We start from the raw sequence: 26,813 nt of genomic DNA, 5'->3' as shown, positions 1-26,813 counted from the left end.
TTTCAACCACTTTTATCTTGTGTATGGTCATTTTAGCCCCTTCCAGTACGGCGTATGAGTGTTTAACAGTCAGTTAACAGTAAATGACATACAGTAATGACATAATAGACTGGAATACATAAGTATTCCAAAGTATTATTTAGGAGATCAGAAGATTGCATGTTCTAGTCCCCTAGTGGGACATAGAAAAAAAAAGTTAAATAAATGTGTTTTGGAAAACAAAAAATATCCCACAAAAGATCACCTTTTTTTACCTGCAAATATATTTATTCACATGAAAATCAAAAACACATACGTGTACAAGGATATGGAAATAAGCAAGATATCACCAATATATATTGGGTACCAAGAGGACCCCATATGCCCAACACACATTTTACAGTCAGCTTTGTCAAGCTGAGCGTGAAACGTGCATAGCGGAAGTACATCCCTCAATTATTTCCATCAGTACCATAAAAGCAAACGGAGAAGGTGGTCATTCATACGCACCACTGCTCTATTCACACAGGGGACTCTGAAACCCCCACATTTTTGTGATAAGTGGGGATCCCAGTAGTCGAACACAGAGTAATTATACACTTATCACCTATTCTTTAGGTGTGGATGTTGTTCATGGACAGGGGCGGACTGGGAACTTAAAGTGGTCCTGGAAAAAACTAAAAGTAACCCCATTTTGTAGTCGGGTCCAAATTGACAGAAGGTAGGCAGGGCCTGCAATACCATATTGTGGTACATTATACGACACCAGTAGTGCCAAATACCACAGTTACCATAGCTGGTGCCTGTGAGTAGGGCTCAAGTGGCCACCTGTGAGTTCTATAGTCAGTCTGCCTCTTTCGTAGACCAGCCCCTTTAAACTGTGAAAAATTGGGGATACTGCAGCCTATCTTACTGCAATATGTAAACAGGATCTTTAAAGAAACGATTCAATACAATGTATTATCTGCCTGGTGCGATAAGTTACAACAAAAGCCAAAATACAACATAAAATGCTGCATGTCAACATACCTTCAATATGTCTACAGTACTACATTTAAGACTTTATTCAACTATATCTGAATTATGTATTCCATAGACGAATTAATAGACAGAATGAAAATAGGAGGAAGATACAGAGTAATAGGTATACCCATATGTGGCCTTTATGGTTCTCAAGTAGCTGTCTGTATAGAAGCCAATAATATTCATCCGTATATTGTGCGCAGTAAGTATACTTCATATGTGAATGATCTAAACAGAGTGGAAATCCCGTCAGTGATCAACTAGGACCGCGACACTAGAATAGGTTATTACCGTACATGGTGCCAGTTCAAATGCACAAAAAGACCATTTAATCCATGGTTGTGCGGGTCCTCCATAGCATAATGCTGTTTTTCGTAGCGGCCCTACGTTCCAGCTAATAAAAGGAGATACCAAGAGAGGAATCCTCTTTCTATTATGACTAATAGGTGTATAGGCACGCAATACATTATAAAATTTAACATGTACCACAACACAAACATACAATATGCAAAAGAGCATATCATTTCTCTGTCTAGGAGGAATACAGTATATATTGCGCCAATGACAGGATCAGGTACCATCCTGTGAGATCAAGAAAGCCGTTCCCAATACTTGCTAATAAATGAAAATATATGGCTCCTGTGCAGAGCCATAATATATCCAGGCTCGGATCAGCCCACAGTGGAACAGGGGAATCCCCTAGTGCGCCCCTGAAAAAAAGGTGGGCCCCCTGTCAAATAACCTATATAAATATAAAAAACTGGGTACATCGGAAGGTTAAAGAGTAACTAAACTTTTATAATAATTTTTAATATGTTGTCCCTAATCCCCTAAATAACATTTTTCTAATATACTTTATAAGTTTTCTGTTTTTATTGTACTTTTATATCCCTAAAGTGCACCATTCAGTGTGCGGTTAAGGGTCTATTCACACGTCCGTTGTTTCTTTCCTGATCTGTTCCGTTTTTTGCGGAACAGATCAGGACCAGTTCTGGACCCATTCATTTTCAATGGGTTCTGAAAAAAATCGGACACCACAATGTGTGCTGTCCGTTTCCGTTGTTCCGTTCCACATGTCCGATTAAATATAAAACTTGTCCTATTCTTTTCCGCAAAAATCGGATCCTGGTACAATACAAAGTCAATGGTTCCGCAAAAAACGGATGACATTCGTATGTCATTACGTATGTCATCCGTTTTATGCGGAATCCGTTCCTGGAAATTAAATCCTGCCCACAGAAATCACTTATTCACTTTTTTTTTATTTATTTTTTTTAAAGAAATCCAAACAACTTTATTTGCTTTGTGAAATGTATACATGTTTCTGTTTTTTGCGGATCCGCAAAAAACGGATGACGTACGGAAACATTTTCAGAAACAACGGATCCGCAAAAAACGGACCGAAATTCGGGATATAGAAAAATACTGACGTGTGAATGTAGCCTAAAACTCTGTTCTCCCTACACCGCTGACTACTCAGCGGTGTACGGAGTACTCATTTTATGAATAGTGCCGCAGCAGCGCAGTGCGTACGGGCAGGAGCGCTTATTTCTGCTCCTGCCCGTGTTCCCCGGACAATTACTAACTCTTGGCATAGTACGTGGGAGCCCACTCCGCTCAGCTAATCCTGGCATAGTACATGGGTACTACGGGATTAGGGACAACATATTAAAAATTATTATAAAGGTTTAGTTACTCTTTAAGATGGCCTCTAGGAATAGAGGCAGGCAGGCCAGCCAGTATCCTCTCTTCCCTGGGACCCACCTTTTGAAGTTGTTGCAGAAACCCCCCATAATCAATCATCTTGTAGCGTCTTGTTGCTGTCTGCTTCTGTGTGGGCAGGTAATATTTGCATGTCGCTGTACAGTGGGCCCCCAGAATGAATTTTACTGTTGGGCCCTAGCAATCCCAGTCCGACACTGAATATATCCATGTGCATGAGCCCTAAGACAGTGCAAGCGGGTAGAAACGGAAGCAATTTCATTTAAATTTGAGGAGGTTTTTACATGAATAAATTCACAGTGTTTGTTCTCTCCTCCCTTAGGTCCCCTTACTATATCCAAGGCATTTCAAAAGCTTCACTCCAAGACCCTGTATTCCCCATGGATATTTACCGGTATTCTTGCAAATGTTTTTGCTGCACAAGTTGTTCCAGTGGGATTGCACAATACTCTAAAACTCTGCATTCTGCTCAGCCTTGTGCAGACATGTAATGAGGACAAAGAAATTGGAAATCCCCTTGATCTAATGGTTGTGACAAATGACACACTGATTGTAGACCGGTAAGAAAACTAGAAATAAAGGGAATGGTACATTTTATGTTAAGCTAAATATGACAGTAAATTTCCTAATTTGATGTAACAAATCAAGGTTTTGCCATGTCATAAGGTGGCAGTATATCACTAAGATACACCACAAATTTCTTATTCGTGAGGATCCAACTGCAGGGATCCCCATGATCTTAAAAAAAGTTTAGCCCTGCAACACCTCTACCATGCTTGGTGTACTATGAAGAGGCCGCAACTCTCATCTGAGTTTTGCAGTACTTCAAACAGCTGATTGGTGGAGGTGCTGACAATTGGAGAATCCGGTAAAACTCTGCCAGGCTGTTCTCTGCAGGCTGTTCTCTGTCTGAACAGCCTGCCAGATCTGTTTAAGGCTACTTTCACACTAGTGGCGTAGTAGCGGCGTCGTAGTTTTATTCTGGCCGCCTCTCGGCATGTTTGCCGTGCTGCCGCTGGAACTCAGGCCACCCCCATTATAGTCAATGGGGCCGGAGCAGACCTCCGGTGGCACGCGTGCACTAGCAGCAGCACGGATCGGCAGGCTGTTCACCCGCTGGAACAGCCTACTGAAGAAGGCTGCTGCTAGTGTTAAAGTAGCCTAACTCAAGTGTGAACCTCCCTTGAATTTACGGTATATATATATAAGTCGTGTCTGGACGTTGTCTTATGTCTAAGGGTACTTTCACACTAGCGTTTTTCTTTTCCGGCATAGAGTTCCGTCCTAGGGTCTCTAAGCCGGAAAAGAACTGATCAGGCATATCCCCGTGCATTCTGAATGGAGAGTAATCCAATCAGGATGTCTTCAGTTCAGTCATTTTGACTGATCAGGCAAAAGAGAAAACCGTAGCATGCTATGGTTTTATCTCCGGCGAAAAAAACTGAAGACTTGCCTAATGTATTAGTGCTGGATCCGGCATTTAAAATGAGACCTTTAAAAATGAGAAAAAAATAAATACCGGATCCGTTTTGCCTGATGACACCGGAAAAACGGATCCGGTATTGCAATCAGGATCCTGATCAGTATGAAAAATGCCTGATCAGTCAGAAAAAATGACATGCGTTTGCATACAATTTGCCTGATCAGGCAGGCAGTTCAGGCAACGGAATGCCTGCCGGAATCAAACAACGTAAGTGTGAAAGTACCCTTAGTTTGACACAACTGGTAACAATTTGGCAAGCCGTGCACTGTCTAGTGCACCATAGCCTCAAAGGCATTTGACCTTGACAAGCTGATTAGGCTACTTTCACATTAGCGTTTTTCTTTTCCGGCATAGAGTTCCGTCACAGGGGCTCTATACCGGAAAAGAACTGATCAGGCATATCCCCATGCATTCTGAATGGAGAGCAATCCGTTCAGGATGCATCAGGATGTCTTCAGTTCAGTCATTTTGACTGATCAGGCAAAAGAGAAAACCGTAGCATGCTACGGTTTTATCTCCGGCGAAAAAAACTGAAGACTTGCCTGAATGCCGGATCCGGCATTTTTTCCATAGGAATGTATTAGTGCCGGATCCGGCATTCAAAATACCGGATCGCCGGATCCGTCCTTCCGGTCTGCGCATGCGCAGACCTTTAAAAATGAGGAAAAAAAAAAAAACGGATCCGTTTTGCCTGATGACGACGGAAAAACGGATCCGGTATTGCAATGCATTGCAATGCATTTTTCTGACTGATCAGGCATTTTTCAGACTGATCAGGATCCTGATCAGTCTGAAAAATGCCTGATCAGTCAGAAACAATGATATCCGTTTGCATACAGTTTGCCTGATCAGGCAGTCAGTTCAGGCAACGGAACTGCCTGCCGGAATCAAACAACGCAAGTGTGAAAGTACCCTTAAAAAAACACTGCGGTCAATATTTTGTGATCCAGTGCAATGATGGGAATCTACACCAGACTGTCGTTTATATTCCAACTCACCCTATTAATACAATGTGTTCCAATTACTTTAGGTTTTATCTCTCAATGACAAGATCTTATTTGCTTTTCAGACTGATGAGGTACAGTACTTGTCTTGTTCCACGTGGCGTCTGTCATACACATTTCAATGATATATTTGCCACAGTAACCAAAGATGAACTTGGAACAGGAACTGCAATTATCCACGCTGGTAGTGCTTTAATGGCCAAAGCTGGAGTGTGTTTTATTGGCGATATCAATATGAATAAAAAAGAGAATCTTGACCATTTATCATCAGGTAACATTTGTGGAATAATAAGTGTCACTCGCCTCGTTTTTTGTCATTGCTTAAACAACCATGCTGCTTCACACTCTCATTTAAAGGGACACTGACAGGCCCAATAACCATAATTAGCTGTACATATGCATGCACAGGTCTTCTAATGTGTATTAAAAACATATAAGTATAACCCCTGTCCACATTATGAATACAGTAAACTCACGTTTTATAACCTGCAGTAATCGCTGTTCTTTCTGCCCAAGGGGCGGAGTTTCAGCTTCACTTGCGCCCAGCCAGCATCAGCCCAACTGCCGTTTTGAAGCGCCGCCCAGCTCATCAATATTCACTTAGCTGGGCGGCTTCTGCAGTCCCCGACCTTCCGAGATCCGGCGCATGCCCAAAACAAAAAGCTATGGGTGCCGGGCGCATGCGCAGAAGCTGAAAGCGAGTCCGATGCCCATAGCTTTCTATTGGGCATGCGCCGGATCTCGGAAGGTCGGGGACTGCAGAAGCCGCCCAGCTAAGTGAATATTGATGAGCTGGGCGGCGCTTCAAAACGGCGGTTGGGCTGATGCTGGCTGGGCACAAGAGAAGCTGAATCCCCGCCCCTTGGGCAGAAAGAACAGCGATTACTTCAGGTTATAAAACGTGAGTTTACTGTATTCATAATGTGGACAGGGGTTATACTTATATGTTTTTAATGTACATTAGAAGACCTGTGCATGCATATGTACAGCTAATTATGGTTATTGGGCCTGTCAGTGTCCCTTTAAGGATAGGTTTTTAGTAGTTTCTTTAGTTGATACATGTACTGGTTTGTTAAATAACCTTCAGGCTGGGTTTACAAGTGACTGAAAATACAGCAGAAAAATCCATTATGGACTTTGCTGCATTGCCACAGCAAAACTCGCAACAAAGCCGCATGTATTGCATGCATTTTTTACCGTGAAAAAAACATCAGAAGTCCCCAAGAGAAATCCATGGTATAAATTGACATGCTGCGGATTTGAAATGTCGCACCTTTTCCGCTGCATACAAATCTGTAATGTGGGCAGGCACACAAAAGTGGCTGCACATGGTGCAGATTTATGTGCAGTAGATCTGCATGAAATCCACACATGAATCGACGCTGTTTATCACGTTTTTGATGAGGATTTCATACGGATTTTCTGCAGATCTTACCCGCATAAGAAAAATGCAACAATTGACACACTGCAGATTTCAAAATCCGAAAAGCAAGTTAATTTCTGCACCTAAGAAAAAAGCAAAGTGTACATAAGATTTGTCTAATCTCATACAGCTCAAAAATCTGCGCGGAAAAAAAAACACATAGTTCTCATCGTGTGCAGGTACCCTTAGGCTACCTGCACGTGTGAATGCATTTAATGCAGATTTCCCTAACATTTTCACAATGAACCTGCTTTAAAATGTGTGGCAATTTAAAAGCTATTTTGAATTAGTTGATTTTCAGTAAAAAAAATGTATTATTACTTTTAGCAGTTTCACGCTATTCCAGTGACCATTGTGGGTTTTTCTTTCTTTAACGGAAGGGTACCAACAATTTTGTCCACATGTGTAGCTGGTACTGTATTGTGCTGCAGATCTGACACACAAAAATCTTCATGCAATACGCACCATGTGCAGGTACCCTTAGGCCCCTTTCACACGAGCGAGTTTTCCGCGTGACGTGAACACATTGCACCCGCACTGAATCCTGACCCATTCATTTCAATGGGTCTGTGTACACGAGCGTTGTTTTTCACGCATCAGTTCTGCGTTGCGTAAAAATCGCAGCATGTTCTATAGGCCTCATGCACACGACCGTTGTGTGCATCCGTGGCCGTTGTGCCGTTTTCCGTTTTTTTTCACGGACCCATTGACTTTCAATGGGTCCGTGGAAAAATCGGAAAATGCACCGTTTGGCAGCCGCATCCGTGAGCCGTGTTTCCTGGCCGTGAAAAAAATATGACCTGTCCTATTTTTTTCACGGCCAACGGTTCACGGGCCCATTCAAGTCAATGGGTTCGTGAAAGAACACGGATGCACACAAGATTGGCATCCGTGTCCGTGATCCGTGGCCGTAGGTTTTAGTTTCATACAGACGGATCCGAAGATCCGTCTGCATAAAAGCTTTTTCTGATCTAAGTTTTCACTTCGTGAAAACTCATTTCCGACAGTATATTCTAACACAGAAGCGTTCCCATGGTGATGGGGACGCTTCTAGTTAGAATACACTGCAAACTTTGTACAAGACTGCCCCCTGCTGCCTGGCAGCACCCGATCTCTTACAGGGGGATATGATAGTACAATTAACCCCATCATATCCCCCTGTAAGAGATCAGGGCTGCCAGGCAGCAGGGGGCAGACCCCCCCCCCCCCCTCCCCAGTTTGAATATCATTGTGGGCCCCCCCCCCCCTCCCCTGTTGTTAACTCGTTGGTGGCCAGTGTGCGCACCCCCCTCCCTCCCTCCCTCTATTCTTTTAATACATTGGGGCCAGTGTGCGCGCCCCCCCCCAACCCCCCCCCTCCCTCCCTCTATTGTTTTAATACATTGGGGCCAGTGTGCGCGCGCCCCCCCAACCCCCCCTCCCTCCCTCCCTCTATTGTTTTAATACATTGGGGCCAGTGTGCGCACCCCCCCAACCCCCCCCCCCCCTCCCTCCCTCTATTGTAATCATCATCGGTGGCAGCGGAGTAGAAGATTTTCATACTTACCTGCTTCTTGCTGCTGCGATGTCTGCGTCCGGCCGGGAGCTCCTCCTACTGGTAAGTGACAGGTCTGTGCGGCGCATTGCTGTCACTTACCAGTAGGAGGAGCTCCCGGCCGGACGCAGACATCGCAGCAGCCAGCAGCCAGGTAAGTATGAAAATCTTCTACTCCGCTGCCACCGATGATGATTACAATGGGGGGAGGGAGGGGGGGTTGGGGGGGTGCGCACACTGGCCCCAATGTATTAAAACAATAGAGAGAGGGAGGGAGGGGGGGGTTGGGGGGGCGCGCGCACACTGGCCCCAATGTATTAAAACAATAGAGGGAGGGAGGGGGGGGGGGGTTGGGGGGGCGCGCGCACACTGGCCCCAATGTATTAAAATAATAGAGGGGGGGTTGGGGGGCGCGCGCACACTGGCCCCAATGTATTAAAACAATAGAGGGAGGGAGGGAGGGGGGTGCGCACACTGGCCACCAACGAGTTAACAACAGGGGAGGGGGGGCCCACTGGCCACCAATGAGTTAAAAACAGGGGGGGGGGGGTCTGCCCCCTGCTGCCTGGCAGCACCTGCCAGGCAGCAGGGGGCAGTCATGTACACAGTTTTTTTGTATATTCTAACCTGAAGCGTCTCCATCACCATGGGAACGCCTCTGTGTTAGAATATACTGTCGGAAATGAGTTTCACGATGTAGCTCATATCCGACAGTATATTCTAACATAGAGGCGTTCCCATGGTGATGGGGACGCTACAAGTTAAAATATACCATCGGATTGGAGAAAACTCCAATCCGATGGTATAACAGAACTCCAGACTTTACATTGAAAGTCAATGGGGACGGATCCGTTTGAAATGGCACCATATTGTGTCAACATCAAACGGATCCGTCCCCATTGACTTGCATTGTAATTCAGGACGGATCCGTTTGGCTCCGCACGGCCAGGCGGACACCAAAATGACTTTTTTTTCATGTCCGTGGATCCTCCAAAAATCAAGGAAGACCCACGGACGGAAAAACGGTCACGGATCACGGACCCACGGACCCCGTTTTTGCGGGCCGTGAAAAAAAACTGTCGTGTGCATGAGGCCATATTCTGCGTTTTTCACACAGCCCTGGCCCCATAGAAGTGAATGGGGCTGCGTGAAAAACGCATTGCACCCGCAAGCAAGTGCGGGTGCAATGCGTTTTTCACTGATGGTTGCTAAGAGATGTTGTTTGTAAACCTTCAGTTTTTTATTACGCGCGTGAAAAACGCATCAAAACACATTGCACCCGCGCGGAAAAAAAACTGAACGCAATCGCAGACAAAACTGACTGAACTTGCTTGCAAAATAGTGCGAGTTTCACTGAAATGCACCCTGAACGCATCCGGACCTAATCTGTCAAGCTCGTGTGAAAGGGGCCTAAGGGCTGTTTCACACAAGCGGATGCCGTGCGTGGCATCCGCTCCGTGAAAGAGTGCCAAAGACCCGATGCAGACTGCAGAGGCACGGAGCATTAACATGACTGATAATGCTCCGTGCCTCTCTGTGATCTCTTTACTACGAAATCACAGTGACAATTTTATCTCACAGAGAGGCACGGAGCATTATCAGTCATGTTAATGCGCCGTGCCTCTGCAGTCTGCTTCGGGTCTTGGCACTCTTTCACGGAGCGGATGCCAAGCACGGCATCCGCTTGTGTGAAAACATCCGCTTGTGTGAAACAGCCCTTAGTTTTTTATCACGCGCATAAAAAACTGAACAACTGAATGCAATCGCAGACAAAACTGACTGAACTTGCTTGCAAAATAGTGAGAGTTTCACTGAACGCATCCGGACCTAATCCGTCACGCTCGTGTGAAACCAGCCTTAGGCTACCTGCATACTAGTGCGGGTGAACGTACATAAGATTCGCACAAATTTCCCTGCGGATTTATGTGAGTTTCTGCAGCATATCTTCACCAAAATCTGCAATGTCTAACAGCGTTTTTTGGTGCGGATTTGCCACAGATCTCACCCTTCCATTGAAAAGAGTGAAATCTGCAGCTAAAAGCGCAAAAATAATTGACATGCTATATAATTTGAAAAACGCACAGCAGGTCAATTTCAGCACAGAAAAAATCCGCACAGTGTACCTGAGATTTGTGTAATCTCATACACTTTGCAGGTAATGTAATACGCTGAAAAACATCACGTATTACACAACGTGTGCAGGTGGCCACATGGGGAGAATTTTGCCAGTTTCACTGCAGATTTGCAAAATTTTTCACCCTGTGCATTTCAAAGGCTGGGATCCACAGTGAATAATTGCTGTATAAATTAAAATGCTGCAGATTTAAAGTGAGTCTGTTACCACCATATGTCCATATACAGTGCTTACATTGGTACCTTTGTTATTTTCTTTACACTTGCAGAAGCTGGAAAAACAACATTTAATTCATATGGAAATGAGCACTCGCAAGTGCCTAGGGGCGGCGTTCAGTGTGTAGGAGCCCAGGCTGCTCTGCCTCATTTCATTGTTACTCCGCCCCAGCCTCCGGCCGAGATCCCGCGGCTGCGCACTACCTCGCTCACACTGTGCATGCGCCGGCGAGGCAGTGCGTAGGTGCGAGATTTTGGCCGGATTGAAGGATGACCCAAGGGAATAGGAGGGCAGGCATAAGCAGAGGCTGGGGTGGAGTAACAATGAAATGAGGTAGAGCAGCCTGGGCTCCTTCACATTGAACGCTGCCCCAAGCCACTTGTGAGTGCTCATTTCCATATGAATTAAATGTTGTTTTCCAGCTTCTGTAAGTGTAAAGAAAATAACAAAGGTACCATTACATTCATGTATAGGTGTGCGATAGGACAATGTAAGCAGTGAAACCAATTCGCGGGCTGCCATCTTTTTTCACAAGTCCGGTGATGCACAGGTAAGCCCTTACCTGTGCCTGTGCGCGAGTCGGTCTGAAAACAAGTGCGGTCAGCGGGAGCAGGCAGTTCCGAGAAGAGCCACCGGGAGCCTTCTTCGGGCTTTTCTCGGAACTGCCTGCTCCCGATGACCGCATTTGTTTTCATACCGGCTCGTGGCACAAGAACAAGTAAGGGCTTACCTGTGCATCGCCGGACTTGTGAAAAAAGATGGCAGCCCGCATATGGTCGCGGGCGAACAATGCGTACTGGCCATCACTGAATGTAAGTGCTGTACAGGCCATATGGAGGTGACAAACTCCCTTTTAAGTCCACAATGCAGGTCGATTTACACTACAGATTTTCTTATGGCATGCGGATGAAATCAAATTTTAAATTAGAGATTACATTTGAAATCTAATCCACTATGCTGGTACTGCAAAACACTGCAGAATCACCTGTTGGCATACCCTAATAAAACTAGTTGAGTACCTGTGGATTATGGACTTGTTTGTAATTACTAGCACTGCAACCCCTACTGTTATGCCAATGCATGGTAACCACAGCCCCCAAGATTTGCTCTTACAGACATTGCCAGATTTAGGGCTTTTACATGGGACACTTTCAGCCCTGCACAGGCACATATTGTGTTGATATCCAAGAAAACAGGCGATCATTTTTATACAGCCCCATGCACACTTATGTACACATGAGCATTACTACAATCATTTGTCACGCATTCAGTTTGCATATTGTTAGCTGAATTTGTCAGGTGAAGTTTATATGGGGCAGTTATGGGGGACAAACATTTAGCATTCCTGATCATCAGTTTGTGTAAAATGCCTTTACGCTGGGTTCAGACCTGAGTGTTCGCGATGGAGCGCTCTGTATGCGCGATTGTACGGGCGTTTGCAATCGCGCATACAGAGAAAAGCGAACGGCCATTGTCGCACGTTCCCGCTGAAGTCTATGTACGGAAACGCGCGACAAGACGCCCCAAAGAAGCTCATGTACTTCTTGGGGCGTCGGGCGTTTTTACAGTGCAATCGTACACGCTGTAAAACGCTCAGGTGAGAACCATTCCCTTAGGGAATCATTGGTTCTTGCCTGTTGAGCGTCTTACAGGTCTAAACCCAGCCTTACTCTTGTGCATTTGCTTTTTACTTTGTTGTTCTCAAATCTAGAAGCTCTTTATAATATATATTTCTTATTTTCTATAATTATCTAAATGCTCATGTTTCTCCAAAGTGTTGGAGAGCAGGAACACCAATGTATTCATACCTGGGAAGAAATATGGTGATTATGTGGACCTGCAGATATTCATTTCTGTTCAGTGTAATTTCTGGTCGTACATAGATCTGTTTTCCAAGAAGTGTAATACCAAGGAACCCACCTTTATAGGTCAGATGGTGAGTAATCTAATTTACTCTTCTAAAATACTTTCAACAGTGAGGATATGCTTGTTTCCAGTGGTGTCCAAACAACTCCCAGCATGCAATCAAAATGTAGGGATGACCATAGATTGGGGATCAGTTCTCCATCCCCTTAAAATTTGCAATATTGTGGTGCACTTTCTGGTTAACACAATGTATTAATAGATCATCAAAATTTCTCCTTTTTTTTGGGCATCGGTTTATTCTATTTATTTGTAAAGTTGATGTCTTTACTACCTTTAACAGGATTTAAGTGCTATACCATCACATCTCATTGATGCATTTGGAATGTTAATTTACTGCAGTCCGATATCTCACATGTATCCAGATGTTTCCCTTGTACAGCATAGTCTGAAAAGAGCCGTAAACCCTGGAGCATCTCTCAGTCTGGCAGCTCAGGTCTTTACAACCCAAGATTTTGAAGAGGTCAGTATCATAACTCTTTATATTATAGTAAGCTATGTTCACACAGGTTTTTTTTTTTTTGGGGGGGGGGGTGGACTTTTGTGTGCTGAAATCTGCGGCCAGAAACTGTTGACACTTATTGACCATTGACTATAATGGAGAATCTGTTTCATAATTTATATAGCACATTTTTCCTCTCAGATTTGGAATCCACATAGCAGAAAAGAAAAGAATAGGCATGTTCATTCATGGCATGGGGTGAATCCACAGGTGGATCCACAGCATGCAAACTGAAAATCCATTGCAGGAGTCCAAGGGTCAGTCTCAGATTTCTGACGCAGATTCCACGTTAGACACACAGCATTTATTTTCATTGTGTAAACATACCCAAATAGCAGTAGTAATAAATGGTTGTGCAAGTTGCAGAATAAAGATTCCAAAATATTCAGCACCTATCTACTAGATTGTTGGGGGCGGTTTCGACCATCGGGACACTCCACATTCACTGGAATGGGAGACCCCAGTCTCCTCCAGCCACATGACTGCGGCAAGGAGAAGTTTGAATAGATTCCTTTCTAGACTGAGCATTGAAACTTGACAGTATAAGGCCTCATGCACACGACAGTTTATTTTCACGGTCCGCAAAAACGGGGTCCGTGATCCGTGACCGTTTTTTCGTCCGTGGGTCTTCCTTGATTTTTGGAGGATCCACGGACATGAAAAAAAAGTCGTTTTGGTGTCCGCCTAGCCGTGCGGAGCCAAACGGATCCGTCCTGAATTACAATGCAAGTCAATGGGGACGGATCCGTTTGATGTTGACACAATATGGTGCCATTTCAAACGGATCCGTCCCCATTGACTTTCAATGTAAAGTCTGGAGTTCTTTTATACCATCGGATTGGAGTTTTCTCCAATCCGATGGTATATTTTAACTTGAAGCGTCCCCATCACCATGGGAACGCCTCTATGTTAGAATATACTGTCGGATATGAGCTACTTCGTGAAACTCAGATCCGACAGTATATTCTAACACAGAGGCGTTCCCATGGTGATGGGGACGCTCCTAGTTAGAATACACTACAAACTTTGTCCAAGACTGCCCCCTGCTGCCTGGCAGCACCCGATCTCTTACAGGGGGATATGATAGCACAATTAACCCCTTCAGGTGCGGCACCTAAAGGGGTTAATTGTACTATCATATTCCCCTGTAAGAGATCAGGGCTGCCAGGCAGCAGGGGGCAGACCCCCCCCCCCTCCCCAGTTTGAATATCGTTGGTGGCACAGTGTGCGCCCCCCATCGGGCCCCCCCTTCCTCCCTCTAATGTTAGAAATCGTTGGTGGCACAGTGTGCGCCCACCATCGCCCCCCCCTCCCTCCCTCTATTGTAATAAATCGTTGGTGGCACAGTGTTCGCCCACCATCGGCCCCCCCCTCCCTCTATAGCAGTAACAACATTGGTGGCAGTGTGCGACCTCCCATTCCCCCCCCCCCTACATCATTGGTGGCAGCGGAGTTCCGATCGGAGTCCCAGTTTAATCGCTGGGGCTCCGATCGGTAACCATGGCAACCAGGACGCTACTGCAGTTTTGGTTGCCATGGTTACTTAGCAATAGTACAATAGTAGAAGACTCATAGTTACCTGCTTGCTGCTGCGATGTGTCCGGCTCCACCTACTGGTAAGTGAAAGGTCTGTGCGGCGCATTGCTAAAGAACTGTCACTTACCAGTAGGAGGAGCTCCCGGCCGTTCACAGACATCGCAGCAGCAAGCAGGTAAGTATGAATCTTCTACTGTTGTACTATTGCTAAGTAACCATGGCAACCAGGGCTGCAGTAGCTTCCTGGTTGCCATGGTTACCGATCGGAGCCCCAGCGATTAAACTGGGACTCCGATCGGAACTCCGCACACTGCCACCAATGTTGTTACTGCTATAGAGGGAGGGGGGGGCCGATGGGGGGCGCACACTGTGCCACCAACGTTTTATTACAGTAGAGGGAGGGAGGGGGGGGCCCGATGGGGGGCGCACACTGTGCCACCAACGATATTCAAAATGGGGAGGGGGGGGTCTGCCCCCTGCTGCCTGGCAGCCCTGATCTCTTACAGGGGGATATGCCGCACCTGAAGGGGTTAATTGTGCTATCATATCCCCCTGTAAGAGATCGGGTGCTGCCAGGCAGCAGGGGGCAGTTTTGTACAAAGTTTGTAGTGTATTCTAACTAGAAGCGTCCCCATCACCATGGGAACGCTTCTGTGTTAGAATATACTGTCGGATATGAGTTTTCACGAAGTGAAAACTTAGATCTGAAAAAGCTTTTATGCAGACGGATCTTCGGATCCGTCTGTATGAAAGCAACCTACGGCCACGGATCACGGACACGGATGCCAATCTTGTGTGCATCCGTGTTCTTTCACGGACCCATTGACTTGAATGGGTCCGTGAACCGTTGTCCGTCAATAAAATAGGACAGGTCATATTTTTTTGACGGACAGGATACACGGATCACGGCCTCGGCTGCAAAACGGTGCATTTTCCGATTTTTCCACGGACCCATTGAAAGTCAATGGTTCCGCGAAAAAAAAACGGAAAACGGCACAACAGCCACGGATGCACACAACGGTCGTGTGCATGAGGCCTTACTCTACTGAAAACATTTACTAAAACACTGATGTTAGGGGAGCTGATGGGTCTTAAAGGGGTTCTCTGTGATGATTATAAATGACCACATGTAACTAGTCCTAAAATGTGACTAGGGCGGTTTACCTCCACTTGCAGAGCTGCTTAGGGGGGTTGGGGCATTGCTACATACTGCGCTCTGGAACTTGCATATACTCCACATTGATGGGTGTTTCTGTCAGGTAGAAGCTCTGCTCTACAATAGACAGTAATGATACAATCCTTTGTGTGATATGCTGTCATAGCTTAACAGCCTGACAGAAACAGGGAGCAGGATAGCATCCATTCTCCTCCCCATACTTGTCAGGCTGCTCAGCCATGACAGCATAATGCAGGCAGTATTGCATCATTACTATCTAGAGTAGAGCAGAGTTACTGCAGCCTGACAGCAAAGCTCAGTAATGTAAAGTGAAGGCAGTGTAGCAAGGTCCCACCACATCAGCTGCTCTTTAAAGGGGTTATCCCATGATTATAACAATATTAGCAAAGACAGGTGCACTCTGCGGTCTTACTAAACCCTCAAACTGATGTTAAAATTGAGAGATTAGCCAACATATCCTACTGTGGAGGACATGTCTGAGCCTGAGCACAGTGCCAAGGTTTCTCAAGTACCTGAGCCGTATGGGCAATACCAAGGGCCAGTAGGCAAATTACAGGAGCGAAAAAGGTCCGACTCGGACAACTCGCCAGTTACCTCCAGCATGTAGCCATGCTAACATCGGGAGGAGGGAGGAGTCTGCTGATATGGCCCAGGCCTCGCAGGTGCACCTAAATCTAGCCTGTGGATGGAAAACAGGCACGGTGCTCAGGCTCAGACATGTCCTCCCTAGTAGGACATGTTGGCTAATCTCTCAATTTTAACATCATTTTGAGGGTTTAGTAAGACCGCAGAGTGCCTTTAGTAAGACCGCCTTTGCTAATATTATTATATTGTTATATTGGTTATCACATCCACATAATTGCTATCCTGTGTAGGATGTTTATTGTGGTACTTGTGGTCCGCTGCGGGCATCCTCCACTGTATGCATTTTTGCTGGGGATCCCCATTAGCAACGGGCCACGAGTGCAGGATGTTCTACCTTGTATATACATGCACAACTGCATATGGGTTTGAGCATTTCCTGCCTGTTTAACACCATGCCATTTTTTTTTTTGGTTTGTCATCCCACGATTAATGCAAAAAATGAAAATCAGACATAATATAGTACATGGAAGTCTATATCTAACAAACTTAGAACCAGCCTGTACCTCACGGATCCAGTGATTTGCCCACTCATTGCTACAATTGCCCTGCTAGATTTATTTCAAAGCTGGCAACTCAGGGGTGTGCACTTTCTCAGGGGGTATGTCCTTTCTGCTGCAGCTGGTGGCAATTGAAGGATGGAACTGAGCATGTATGTCACCCTCACTGGACAGAGAATTTAGAAAAAGGGGCAAACAGCAGGTGGTACTTTACAGAAAGATTTTAATGAATAACTCAGTGGCTATACTAAATTTTTTATTACATGCAATCAAGTAAGTATTGAGATCCAGATGCTGGTTTGAAAAATGTAGAATATTTTTTGAAGGACAACCCCTTTAAGTGGAGGCAACCCATCCTTTCAAATTCACACAAAAAAAATTGCCTCTTTAAATGGAGCTCTTACAGATTTTCTTTAACATTAGAATAATACTCCGATTTGGTGGAATGCTGCTCTGCTCTATTGCTATTGATGAGTATAGGGAACTAAGTATTAGCAAGTAAATATTATATATGCATTTAATAACCATTTTATTTTAAAGGGCTTCTGTCACTCCACTAAACTCATATTTTTGTTTTTGTCTGCTTAAAATCCTTATGCTGCGATTTCTCAATATATAGGGCTATTGCTCAGTTTGGTTCAGTAGTTATATTAAAAAAACTGACTTTTATAATATGCAAATTACCTCTCTAGCAGCAGGTAGAGCGGCTACCTGCTGCTAGCAGCCGCATCCTCCATTCATAATGACGCCCCCTCCTCATGGTGATTGACAGGGCCAGCGGACACGCTCGTTCTCTAACTGGCCTTGTCTGCGTTTTAAATCTCGCGCCGGTCTTCAGTTGGCGCAGGCGCACTCAGTGGAGGACGCTCACTCGGCCGCCCCATCCTCAGTGCGCCTGCGCCGATGACGTCATATGTACACCCGGCGCAGGCGCACTGAGGATGGAGCGGCCGAGCGAGCGTCCTCCACTGAGTGCGCCTGCAGCATAAGGATTTTAAGCAGACAAAAAAAAAAAAAGAGTTTAGTGGAGTGACAGAAGCCCTTTAAATATTTTTTCCAGTGCCTCAAAGTGAAGAACCTAAATCTTTAGTATGTTTCCAAAATGTAACTCCATTTTATTTACCTTTTAGCTTATTGCATATGCAAAGAATTTACATGTGACATTTACCACCAAAGCAAATACACTGATACACAGTTATTATTTGGCAAGCCGGAGAGTCAGAACCGACCCAAATGGATCGAAAATATTAACATCGGCACTGAGACATCTGTAAGTCTTTACATAAGGTTCAGTTTTACAGACAATCATTCACTGTATAAACACAAACTGTAAGGCTATTTTTAGGAGGCATTCATGAATCCCTCTGCACCAGAATATGCATTTTTGCATAAACACCCTTGTATGTAAAAAAAAATAATTGTATGCATGTAGACGAGACTGGGTGGTGGCATTAAATACTTCTGACATTTATGCCAGCCTCTAGCAGTCATATATTTCAGTTTCTGGCTCATTGACCTCCCAAAATGGAACAAAATTATTAAGAGGTATATACTATATCCAGTCAGTGAAAAAAGGCAATAAGGCATTCTTCAGATACATAAATGAAAAAAAGGAAACTAAAACAAGGATTTACCCCCAAAAAAAAAAAAAGAAGGAAGGTATAAGGAAGAAGATAAAGAACTAGCTGACTGCCTCAATGCATACTTCTGTTCAGTTTTTACAAAGGAAAAGGACCTCAGTTAGAGAGGAAGACTAATTAATCTTTTGATGCATGTATCTTTACAGAGGAAGATGTTCTAAGTCAGCTGTCTAAAATTCATACAAATAAGTCACAGGGGCCTGATGGGAGCTATTAAAAGAGCTCAGCGGTGAACTAGCAAAACCATTAACAGATTTATTTAACCAATCACTGGCAACAGGAGTCGTCCCAGAAGATTAGAAATTAGCAAATGTTGTGCCAATTCACAAGAAAGGTAGTAGGGATGAATCGGGTAGAAACTTTTAAATACATAAAGGGAATCAACACGCTAGAAGAGGAGAGAATATTTAAAAGAAGAAAAACTGCTACAAGAGGACATAGTTTTAAATTAGAGGCGCAAAGGTTTAAAAGTAATATCAGGAAGTATTACTTTACTGAGAGAGTAGTGGATGCATGGAATAGCCTTCCTGCAGAAGTGGTAGCTGCAAATACAGTGGAGGAGTTTAAGCATGCATGGGATAGGCATAAGGCCATCCTTCATATAAGATAGGGCCAGGGGCTATCCATAGTATTCAGTATATTGGGCAGACTAGATAGGCCAGATGGTTCTTATCTGCCGGCACATTCTATGTTTCTATACATTTATACTGTATAACTATACTATATGCCTGTATAAATGCAGCCCATTTCACACCAACACAAACTAGATCATGACTAGAGTAAGAAACGTCAGTCTTGATAAATTTCCCTCCCCTTTGCATGTGTACTCAGCCATAGGCCACTTTCACACACCAGTATTTTTGGTCAGTATTTGTCATCAACATTTGGAAGACAAAACCAAAAGTGGAAACTACTGAATGAAAAAGTACAAAGGAAAGATTTCTACTACTTGTGTTTAGGACCCACTCCTAGAGCCAGCCTTAGGTTTTATGGCACCCTGTGCCCTGAAAAATGATGTTGTGTTGTGCCATAACTTTAGAAATGTACTAATGCTGCAGTGCGCATATGAGGGAAACATTATAATGGAGCTACTATCTGCATATTGGGTGCAAAAATGTTAGGTTAACGGCCTCCGGACCGCCTAACGCAGGATCGTGTTCCGGAGGCGACTCCCTGATCACCCCCCTGTCATTGATCACCCCCCTGTAAGGCTCCATTCAGACGTCCGTATGTGTTTTGTGGATCCGATCCGTGGATCCGCAAAACACATACGGACGTCTGAATGGAGCCTTACAGTGGGGTGATCAATGACAGGGTGGTGATCACCCCATATAGACTCCCTGATCACCCCCCTGTCATTGATCAACGCCCTGTAAGGCTCCATTCAGACATTTTTTTGGGCCCAAGTTAGCGGAAATTGATATTTTAATTTTCTTTTCTTACAAAGTCTCATATTCTACTAACTTGTGTCAAAAAATAAAATCTCACATGAACTCACCATACCCCTCACGGAATCCAAATGCGTACATTTTTTTAGACATTTATATTCCAGATTTCTTCTCACGCTTTAGGGCCCCTAAAATGCCAGGGCAGTATAAATACCCCACATGTGACCCCATTTCGGAAAGAAGACACCCCAAGGTTTTCCATGAAGGGCATATTGAGTCCATGAAAGATTGAAATTTTTGTCCCAAGTTAGCGGAAAGGGAGACTTTGTGAGAAAAAAACAAAAAAAAATCAATTTCCGCTAACTTGTGCCCGAATTTTTTTTTTCTATGAACTCGCCATGCCCCTCATTGAATATCTTGGGGTGTCTTCTTTCCAAAATGGGGTCACATGTGGGGTATTTATACTGCCCTGGCATTTTAGGGGCCCTAAAGCGTGAGAAGTCTGGGATACAAATGTCAAAAAATGCCCTCCTAAAAGGAATTTGGGCCCCTTTGCGCATCTAGGCTGCAAAAAAGTGTCACACATGTGGTATCGCCGTACTCTGGAGAAGTTGGGCAATGTGTTTTGGGGTGTCATTTTACATATACCCATGCTGGGTGAGATAAATATCTTGGTCGAATGCCAACTTTGTATAAAAAAATGGGAAAAGTTGTCTTTTGCCGAGATATTTCTCTCACCCAGCATGGGTATTTGTAAAATGACACCCCAAAACACATTGCCCAACTTCTCCTGAGTACGGTGATACCACATGTGTGACACTTTTTTGCAGCCTAGGTGGGCAAAGGGGCCCACATTCCAAAGAGCACCTTTAGGATTTCACAGGGCATTTTTTACACATTTTGATTTCAAACTACTTCTCACGCATTAGGGCCCCTAAAATGCCAGGGCAGTATAACTACCCCACAAGTGACCCCATTTTGGAAAAACGACACCCCAAGGTATTCCGTGAGGGGCATGGCGAGTTCCTAGAATTTTTTATTTTTGGTCACAAGTTAGCGGAAAATGATGATTTTTTTTATTTTATTTTTTTCTTACAAAGTCTCATATTCTACTAACTTGTGACAAAAAATAAAAACTTCCATGAACTCACTATGCCCATCACGAAATACCTTGGGGTGTCTTCTTTCCAAAATACGGTCACTTGTGGGGTAGTTATACTGCACTGGCATTTTAGGGGCCCTAATGTGTGAGAAGTAGTTTGAAATCAAAGTGTAAAAAATGCCCTGTGAAATCCTAAAGGTGCTCTTTGGAATGTGGGCCCCTTTGCCCACCTAGGCTGCAAAAAAGTGTCACACATGTGGCATCGCCGTACTCAGGAGAAGTTGGGCAATGTGTTTTGGGGTGTCATTTTACATATACCCATGCTGGGTGAGAGAAATATCTTGGTCAAATGCCAACTTTTCCCATTTTTTTATACAAAGTTGGCATTTGACCGAGATATTTATCTCACCCAGCATGGGTATATGTAAAATGACACCCCAAAACACATTGCCCAACTTCTCCTCAGTATGGCAATACCACATGTGTGTCACTTTTTTGCAGCCTAGGTGGGCAAAGGGGCCCACATTCCAAAGAACACCTTTAGGATTTCACAGGGCATTTTTTACACATTTTGATTTCAAACTACTTCTCACACATTAGGGCCCCTAAAATGCCAGGGCAGTATAACTACCCCACAAGTGACCCCATTTTGGAAAGAAGACACCCCAAGGTAATTCGTGATGGGCATAGTGAGTTCATGGAAGTTTTTATTTTTTGTCACAAGTTAGTGGAATATGAGACTTTGTAAGAAAAAAAAAATCATCATTTTCGGCTAACTTGTGACAAAAAATAAAAAGTTCTATGAACTCACTATGCCCATCAGCGAATACCTTAGGGTGTCTACTTTCCGAAATTGGGTCATTTGTAGGGTTTTTCTACTGTCTGGGCATTGTAGAACCTCAGGAAACATGACAGGTGCTCAGAAAGTCAGAGCTGCTTCAAAAAGCGGAAATTCACATTTTTGTACCTTAGTTTGTAAACGCTATAACTTTTACCCAAACCATTTTTTTTTACCCAAACATTTTTTTTTATCAAAGACATGTAGAACAATAAATTTAGAGAAAAATTTATATATAGATGTTGTTTTAAAAAATATATATTTACAACTGAAAGTGAAAAGTAATTTTTTTGCAAAAATTTCGGTAAATTTCAATTAATAACAAAAAGTTAAAATGTCAGCAGTAATGAAATACCACCAAATGAAAGCTCTATTAGTGAGAAGAAAAAAGGGTAAAATTAATTTGGGTGGTAAGTTGCATGACCGAGCAATAAATCGTGAAAGTAGTGTAGTGCAGATTTGTAAAAAGTGGTCTGGTCATTAAAGAGCTTCTGTCACCCCACTAAACCTTTTTTTTTTTGGCTTACTTATAATCCCTACACTGTGATTTATGGCTACATGATCTAATTAATCATTTTGGTCCTGTAGATTTTGTTAAAAACATGCTTTTAAAATATGCAAATTACCTTGCTACCAGCAAGTAGGGCGGCTACTTGCTGGTAGCAGCCGCATCCTCCGATCCTAAAGACGCCCCCTCCGGATTTTGATTGACAGGGCCAGGGAACGGCCAGGGAACGGGATAGTTCTCTGCTGGCCCTGCCTGTTTGCATTCAAAATCTGGCGCCTCCACGGCGGCCGTACCTGTCTTCAATCGGCGCAGGCGCACTGAGAGGCGGCCGCCCCATCCTCAATGCGCCTGCGTCGGGTGTAGATCATCGGCGCAGGCGCATTGAGGATGGAGCGGCCGCCTCTCAGTGCGCCTGCGCCGATTGAAGACAGGTACGGCCACGGCGCAAGCGCCAGATTTTGAATGCAAACAGGCAAGGCCAGCAGAGAACGATTCCGTTCCCTGGCCCTGTCAATCACAATGCGGAGGGGGCGTCTTTAGGATCGGAGGATGCGGCTGCTACCAGCAAGTAGCCGCTCTACTTGCTGGTAGCAAGGTAATTTGCATATTTTAAAAGCATGTTTTTAACAAAATCTACAGGACCAAAATGATTAATTAGATCATGCAGCCATAAATCGCAGTGTAGGGATTATAAGTAAGCAAAAAAAAAAAAAAGGTTTAGTGGGGTGACAGAAGCCCTTCAAGGGTGTTTAAGCTAGGGTGGTTAAGGGTCCATTCAGATGTCCGTAGTGCATTGCGGACCCACAATACACCCGGCCGGCACCTCCATAGAACGGCCTATTCTTGACATGTTCTATTTTTTTCCGGAGCTGCAGACCGGAAGATTAGGGGGCGCGCTCCGGAAATGCAGATGCGGAGAGCACATAGTGTAATCTCCGCATCCATTCCGTCCCCATAGAGAATGAATGAATGGGTCTGCACCCGTTCCATAATTTGTGGAACAGATGTGGACCCATTATACGGACGTGTGAATGGAGCCTAAAAGGGTTCTCTGTCCATTTCACCAAAGCAGTATTGTGAACTAACCTGCAGAAGAAAGATGTTTTACATAGTACTTCCTCGTCTCTACATTAGCACTGGCTGCTTGCTTTTCCTTCCAGGTCCCAACTGGATCCCCAGACATTTCCTATATACAGCAGCTTTTATGTAAACTCAAGCTTCGTCAATGTAACTAACTACTGATGTGGGAATTATGTACATTTCTTATATACTTTTGAACTGAACTATATCCTAGGGCCTCAATGTCAGAAGCACATGCAAAATTAAGCTTACGAACAGTGGTGACAGAAGAAGATGCTTTGGTAGCCATTTTATTGTTTGAAGCTTCCCTTACATTAAAACATGGTAATATTACTTTTGATATTGCTTCCTTACTCTTTATATTGTTTGTCAGTGTAAGTGTGTGTATATATATATATATATATATATATATAGCATGCAGGAAGTGTCATGGTCGTAGTAAATAAAGCATTGCACCACAGTTTTATCTCAAAGTTTTATACTCCTAATAATGCCATGTGCACACTACACAGACAATGGCTGTAAAGGGTCCCCACTGGCTTGTATTTCTATCTTTGTAATACATTGTACAATGATGCATGCCACAGTCTTTTTTTATATTGATTCATTAATCATACAAAATCCTTCAGGGGAAAAACATTAGTGCTTCAACATCCTTTTCGATTTTAAAACTACACATAATACATTGCCAACAGAGGTGAATACTAGTCATAATATATCTCGGCTTTATTTCCCCCTCACAGTATGGCTACAGGCACACGACCGTATGTGTTTTGCGGTCCGCAAATAAAAACGGATGACATCTGTATGCCATCAGTTTTTTTTTTTTTTTTTGCTGATCCATTGTAACAATGCCTAAAACTGACAATAATAGGACATGTTATTTTATTTTTTTGCGGGGCTACAGAACGGACATACGGATGCGGACAGCACACAGAGGCCTACCTGTAAGAATCAGAGGAATTCCGATCCTGAGCAGATTTACTTGAGGTCTGGCCTTATCCTGCATTTCCAGTAATTTTGGTTTAGCAGGTCTATGCAAAATTTGAAGTATGGCCACAGATAACTGCACTAAGGCCCCACTGTTCTATACAAAAAGAGTAGTATTGTAAATGTACATAGTAGGTGGGGCCCAAAAATATTGGATAGGGCCAAAGGAGCTACAAGTTACATTGTGGCCACCCATAACATTTCGTTTTCTTCTTTTGCAGGAAGCTCTGTGTTTGCCGTGTCTCAGAATCCACTCTTCCCGGCTGAGCTGATAGATGAGAATAGTTTACAGGAGAGAGATACATACCTGAGAGAATACCATCAACAGCTGAGGCAGTTCATATTCACCTATGGCCCTGCGACATAGGTGAACAAAATGAATGACAACTACCCATTCAGTGTGGACACAATTACTTATTTTGGTTTTACTTTATAGAATAGTTTGGGCTTTATGACCATTTATTACTGTAGAACATGAAGATGCTCGATCCTGTCTAAATTATTCTCCTACAGAACACCCATATGCACAAACCTATAATAAAAATATCTAATACCATGTGTGTGCATATGTCACTATTACCATTTCCAATAGCACATCATCCAATCATCCTATGTGTAAGAAAACATGATGCTAAGCTAGTCATGTTGTCTAAGAAAGGGTTAAAAATTCATACCGTATAGCCTAAGATGTATAATGGATGTATAATCAATGGTTCCTCTAATACTGCATAGCTATTGCAGGTGGGCGCTGCAAATATAGAACCTCATCAAATAAATATTACTGTACAGCATCCTAATATTTAGCTATAATGCAGCCAAAAATACAAGGCCACATAGTGTTAAAGTCTAGGGCAGTGAAGGTAATTTTGTGCATCCCTAAGGCCCCTTGCAGACGAGCGTGTCCAGATTAGGTCCGGATGCGTTGCGTCTGCGATCATGGAAAATCAAGTAGGTACGTTTTGACTGCGATTGCGTTCCGATGGTCAGTTTTTATCGCGCGGGTGTAATGCGTTTTGCATGTGTGTGATAAAAAACTGACTATGGTACCCAGACCCGAACTGGGTGTGGTACCCAGACACTGAAGTTCGGGTTTGGTGGTCTGTATATTTTATTATTTTACAGAATGCTTAGTAAAATGTGGCTTTAGGGGTTAAAAAATAAAATTAACGCGCCTCATGCATGCGTAGCCGGCATCATCTTCTTTCTTCTTCTTTCAGGACCTGCCAAAGGACCTTTGATGACGTAATCTTTTATCTTCATTCAGCAGGACCTGCGCTGACATCACAGTGCTCACCACGTAGTGAGCGCGATTACGTCATCAAAGGTCCTTTGGCAGGTCCTGAAAGAAGATGATACCGGCTGCGCGAACAACAGTATGAGGAGTTAAAAATTTTTAAAAAAATTAACCCCTAAAGCCACATTTTAGTAAGCATTCTGTTTTAAGAATGCTATTATTTTCCCTTATAACCATGTTATAAGGGAAAATAATATAGTAAATTGACTTTTATTAATTTACTTACATCATCTCCTAGTAACCATGCGTGAAAATCGCACCGCATCCGCACTTGCGATTTTCACGCAGACCCATTCATTTCTATGGGGCCTGCGATGCGTGAAAAACGCTGAATATAGAACATGCTGCGATTTTTACGCAACGCACAAGTGATGCGTGAAAATCACCGCTCATCTGAACAGCCCCATTGAAGTGAATGGGTCCGGATTCAGTGTGGGTGCAATTCGTTCTTCTCACGCATTGCACCTGCACGGAATTCTCACCTGTGTGAAAGGGGCCTAATGATCTCGGCCCATGATGGCTAACCTCCGGCACTCCAGCTGTGGTAAAACTACAACTCCCAAGATGTACACTTGCTTGGTTGTTCTCAGAACACCATAAAAATGAAAGTATCATGCTGGGAGTCATAGTTTCATCACAGTTGGAGTGCCGGGGGTTAGCCATCACTGCCCTAGGGCAATGAAGAGTTTAATGGCAGCATCACTGATGGTCTATGCCACTGAAAATGGCTAATGTTAAGATCTCTAGTGCAAGGGTATGGATATTGATACCTATGACCTAGTGGGTTACTCACCTCTCTAGGCTCCAGCTTTGTCCTGGCTGCCAGTACGCTCAATACTTGTTATGCTTTTTGTTCCCCCCATCACCTGCACAGATTATGGAGACAAGTGCAGAGAGGACTGTGCAGTTTTAACTGTACAGCTGCACAGTTCTCTCCATGACTGGGCAGAGTGATTGAGCAGAACTATAACCAATAATTAACAAGGTAGCTCAGAGAGTCTGTGCCGAAACGGACTTCAAGGGGATAAATTTTGAGCTGTGCAGATTAGGAGGAACACTGACTGTTGTTATAGTTAAGATCCCATACACGATCTTCCCCCACTCCGCATTTCTTCAAGCTAAGTTAGAATGGCATGGCAAACCAGTCATGCACATCTCTGTCCTTCTTGTGTACT

General features: G+C 44.0%; 1 protein-coding gene across 1 annotated transcript in view; it reads left to right on the top strand.

The window, feature by feature from the left end:
- MCMDC2 (minichromosome maintenance domain containing 2) overlaps positions 1-24,871 on the top strand; it is a 53,379-nt gene extending 28,508 nt beyond the window's left edge. Inside the window, exons 7-14 of the mRNA XM_044295114.1 lie at positions 1,076-1,204; positions 3,047-3,284; positions 5,277-5,482; positions 12,294-12,454; positions 12,725-12,904; positions 17,929-18,068; positions 23,569-23,678; positions 24,566-24,871. Of these exons, the coding sequence (XP_044151049.1) occupies positions 1,076-1,204; positions 3,047-3,284; positions 5,277-5,482; positions 12,294-12,454; positions 12,725-12,904; positions 17,929-18,068; positions 23,569-23,678; positions 24,566-24,711 (1,310 nt within the window). The 3' untranslated portion in view covers positions 24,712-24,871. The remainder of the gene's footprint in view (positions 1-1,075; positions 1,205-3,046; positions 3,285-5,276; positions 5,483-12,293; positions 12,455-12,724; positions 12,905-17,928; positions 18,069-23,568; positions 23,679-24,565) is intronic.
- Positions 24,872-26,813: the final 1,942 nt, after the last annotated feature.

The sequence above is a fragment of the Bufo gargarizans genome, chromosome 5 (genome assembly GCF_014858855.1).
Source record: "Bufo gargarizans isolate SCDJY-AF-19 chromosome 5, ASM1485885v1, whole genome shotgun sequence".
In the NCBI taxonomy this organism is placed as follows: Eukaryota; Metazoa; Chordata; class Amphibia; order Anura; family Bufonidae; genus Bufo; species Bufo gargarizans.
The sequence above is the reverse complement of the archived record's forward strand: the minus strand, read 5'-3'. Positions and strand labels throughout refer to the sequence as shown.